Consider the following 4,271-nt stretch of genomic DNA (forward strand, 5'->3'; position numbering starts at 1 on the left):
CACACACAGTCACACACACGGAGACACACACAGTCACACACACGGAGACACACACAGTCACACACACGGAGACACACAGAGAAGATACTGGACATTAATGATAACCAGCCCTAGTCTGATTGGCCGTTGGTGGCCGCGGGGCTGAAGACCACTACAAAAATATTAAAACCAGGGCTGGAACTGACGATTATTTTCATTGTTGATTAATCTGTCGGCCATTTTCCTGGAATAATCGATTAGTCGACAACTATTAAATGAATCACAAGCTGTTTTAATAATGGATTAATCAGTTAGTCGTTAGTCATGGGACACCGTCCCGTATTTGACCCTAAAAACAGCAATTTCAGAAAGAAGAAGAACTGAGAACTGACCCGTGATCTGGTAAATAATGGATGAACGTTCCTCCAATAACAAGAACCACCGAGATGCTGAAGAAGAAGGCCACCCTCATGTTCCACCGGTCCACCACAGGGTCGCTGGAGAACCCATGGTAGTCTGGATTCTGAGAAGAACATGAGAGAGGGATCAGATACAGTACAGAAAGCATAATTAATAACAGAGGCATCAGATACAGTACAGACCTTCATAATTAATAACATTAGAGAGCCATCAGATACAGTACAGACCTTCATAATTAATAACATTAGAGAGGCATCAGATACAGTACAGACCTTCATAATTAATAACAGAGGCATCAGATACAGTACAGACCTTCATAATTAATAACATTAGAGGCATCAGATACAGTACAGACCTTCATAATTAATACCATTAGAGAGGGATCAGATACAGTACAGACCTTCATAATTAATAACATTAGAGAGGGATCAGATACAGTACAGACCTTCATAATTAATAACATTAGAGAGGGATCAGATACAGTACAGACCTTCATAATTAATAACATAAGAAGAACAACAACAGGTTACGTCATTATACAACAGATGGCTCACTGCACAGGTAATATCACTATACAGCAATTCTGCCATAATCAACGTATAGCTAGACAATCCTATTATTATACATCACGATCTTTATTCAGTGCAGGGTAAACCAAATTAAGGTGGTCACCAGTTATTGTTATTTTTTCTAAAAAATAAAAATGTCTTAACATACATCCAACATATTATTAGCCAATATAAATGAGCCTATTTGTAAAAGAAATGAAAGGTAGCCATCCACAGGATTCACTGTTCTACATGCATGTTTAACATTAAAACAGTTATAAAGTCATGCCCTGGTATTGGTGACAGTTAACCCTCCTGGGCACTGCCACGGTGCTCTGGAGCAAGGCACCAAACCCCCAACTGCTCAACTGCCCCCCCCCCCACACTCTGACATCTCAACAGTGGTGCATGTATAGGTTCTGAGCATGTGTAATGCAGGCCTGTGTGTAATGTGTAGAATAATAACAACAGAGTGAAAACCTTGTGATTTCCCTTGCAGGATTAATAAAGTATACTTTTTATTTTTTATTATTATACTTTTTTAATCCCACAAGGGGAGACTACACTTTATACTCTGTTGTTATGACACACACACACACACACACACATATAATAATAATAGCTTTGTATTTTGACCACTAGAGCTGGCCACTATATCGATATCGTGATGGGAGACTAGATATCGTCTTAGATTTTGGATATTGTAATATGGCACAAGTGTCTTTTCCTGGTTTTAAAGGCTGTGTTACAGTGACATATTAAAGATGATTATTTATCAAAAATCTCATTGTGTAAATATTCATTGTGAATGAATAATGTATCATAAATAAAATCAATGTTTCTTAAAATACAGGGGGCATAGGTATACACCACCCTATATTAAATTACCATAGAGGCACATTTTTATTATTAAAAGGCAGCTCTTTCATGTATCAGGACACTATGCATCCTGATACATGAAATAACTGGCTTTTAATAATAAAAATCTCCCTGCATCTATGGGAATTTAACATAGGGGGTTGTATGTTTATGTGTTTATTTAGGAACTTTTATCTATTTACGATACATTATTCATCATTCAATGAAAATTGGTGTCCTTAAAAGGTTGGATTTTTCTATTTTTTTTTAAATGAAGGCATTAATATATATATAATATATATTTTTTAATATTATTATATTATATTTTTTAATATTATTATATTATATTTTTTATATTATATAACATATTTTATTAATAATAATAAAAAAATATTTTGTATTCCTCTTATTAAAATCAACTTTAGCATGGGTGTGTAAACTTGTATGTGATCAGCTCCAGCTAACAGTTAGCTGCTAACTGTTAGCTGCTAACTGTTAGCTGCTAACTGTTAGCTATGTTACCTACACACAACGTAACGCATTACATTACATTACATTACACACATTTTGGTTGTCAAGGTAACCGCTGTCAGTTGGTCAACCGTTGTCTGCGGTTCTGCGTACGTGACATAAAGCTAACGTGAGCTCCGTTAGTAACCGTTAACGGAGACTAACAGTTACCGTACTACCATGAAGAGGAGCTCACCTTGACGTAAGGGCTGACCTCCCCGTGCCCAGCCTGCTCCGCGGCGGGATGCAGCTCCGTCACAGCGGCCGAACCAGCGGCGCTAGTCCGGTTCGACTGGGACACGAACCGGGCCGGTGGTTTGGAGAGTAACCGGGGCAAAGCGGACCCGAACCGCGACACTCGGGTCAACATTTCGCCTGTTTGTGAAGACAGGAATTATTGACACCGGAACAGGAAATAAAAGCTTTAAACCACTCTTCTGCCTAATTTTCTCGAGGTTAAAGTGCGCATTACCGCCACCTAGCGGTTTCTATCGGTAACGCACCCGGAGGATTCCTTTCTGAAGGTATTTTTTTATATTTTTTATGCTTTTATAACTAAACCATTAAGTATAATTTCCCATAACTGAAGGTCCACGTCTTTTAAACTTCCAATTTCTTTCTTTATCACCACAATGTGCGTTTTGAATTCATTGAATTTAATTCATTTTTGTGTGAAAATCCCCTATAGTCTAGTCTTATGTTATTTAAACACTGTTGTTTTCAACTATTTTCACGGACTATACATTTTATTTCGTTTTTTTAACATTTCTTCAAGGCATAAAAAAAAAAAAAAATCCAAATCTGTTAATCGATCTCCGATGCACGGTTTCAATCGATGGTTCGGCGTTCGATTCGTACACGTGACGCATGCGCACGGCCTGTTCTTCCTTTCTGCTAGCTTCTCCGCCACGGCGCCTATTGTAAGTACAGTCGCGTGTCAATAAATCCATCTGAATTATAGCTTAGCCGTTGTGAAGGGCAGAGTAAACGAGCGGGATGTGATCACAGCTTTGTTATGACGAGCTGGGTCCAAATACAGGGTTCGGGTTCGGCTTTAAAAGGTTTTTATGAGTCCAAATGTAGCAGAGTTTTCAGTGGCCTATGGTTGTCTGTTAGCTTAGCGTTACCCTCGGTTTGGACTGGAATAGCACACCACGTTGCTAACTCAGCTAGCTTGTTCGGATCGCTGCATAGCAACAGTTTTGTCAAACCAGTTTCACAACTGCTATAGTTGTAGAAGCGAGTGTTATCTACCGTTAATGAGTTCGCTGTACCGTTAGCTAGCTAGCTAGTTAGCTTGCTACCTTGGTTAGCTAAGTTGTAGCTCCGACAGCACCCGTCACCCTGTGGGTATAAAAGCAAATTAAACCTCTTAAAGTGTTGGCTTTGATTATTGTGTGTTCATCAAAGCTGGTTATTTATTTTTATTTTAGCTGGGGCTGTTGTCAGAGCAACAAGTTATAAGGACTAAAGGGCAGTTTATTGCCAGTTAGCTGAGTCATGACAGGTTGTTTACTGTGGATCACATACAGAAGCTACACACCCAGGCTAAAGTTGATTTAAAAAGAGGAATAAAAACCAGCTTTTGGAAATTCATCTTGATGCTTAAGTCAAAAAATTTAGAAAAATTCAACCTTTAAGGACACCAGTTTTCTTTGTGAATGACTAATGCATCATCAATAAATAAATACTCACTACACATAGGGATGGGGTCCTTTCCATAAGATTATGTCTCAATGCAAATCAAACCAGCTATTAGTCTAACTGATATATGCTGATCTCTAGGTATGGTGAAGGGTATGTGATGATAGGGGGGGGGGCTTGTAGTTTAATTCCAAAGGCCCAGGGAAATAACTGGCCTTTAATAATAATGTATTAATGTATTTTAACATAGGGGGTGTATACTTATGCCCCCTGTATTTTAACATAGGGGGGTGTATACTTATGCCCCTGTAT

The 4,271-nt window shown here is 38.5% G+C and overlaps 1 protein-coding gene across 1 annotated transcript in view; it reads right to left on the reverse strand.

Annotated features, from left to right (window-relative positions):
• The window catches only part of ndufb11 (NADH:ubiquinone oxidoreductase subunit B11), a 3,364-nt gene extending 585 nt beyond the window's left edge, over nt 1–2,779 (reverse strand). Inside the window, exons 1-2 of the mRNA XM_034875884.1 lie at nt 2,512–2,779; nt 372–502 (exon numbers count right to left, since the gene is read on the reverse strand). Coding sequence (XP_034731775.1) covers nt 372–502; nt 2,512–2,685 — 305 coding nt within the window. The 5' untranslated portion in view covers nt 2,686–2,779. The remainder of the gene's footprint in view (nt 1–371; nt 503–2,511) is intronic.
• Nucleotides 2,780–4,271: the final 1,492 nt, after the last annotated feature.

This window comes from Etheostoma cragini, chromosome 7 (genome assembly GCF_013103735.1).
Source record: "Etheostoma cragini isolate CJK2018 chromosome 7, CSU_Ecrag_1.0, whole genome shotgun sequence".
Taxonomy (NCBI): domain Eukaryota; kingdom Metazoa; phylum Chordata; class Actinopteri; order Perciformes; family Percidae; genus Etheostoma; species Etheostoma cragini.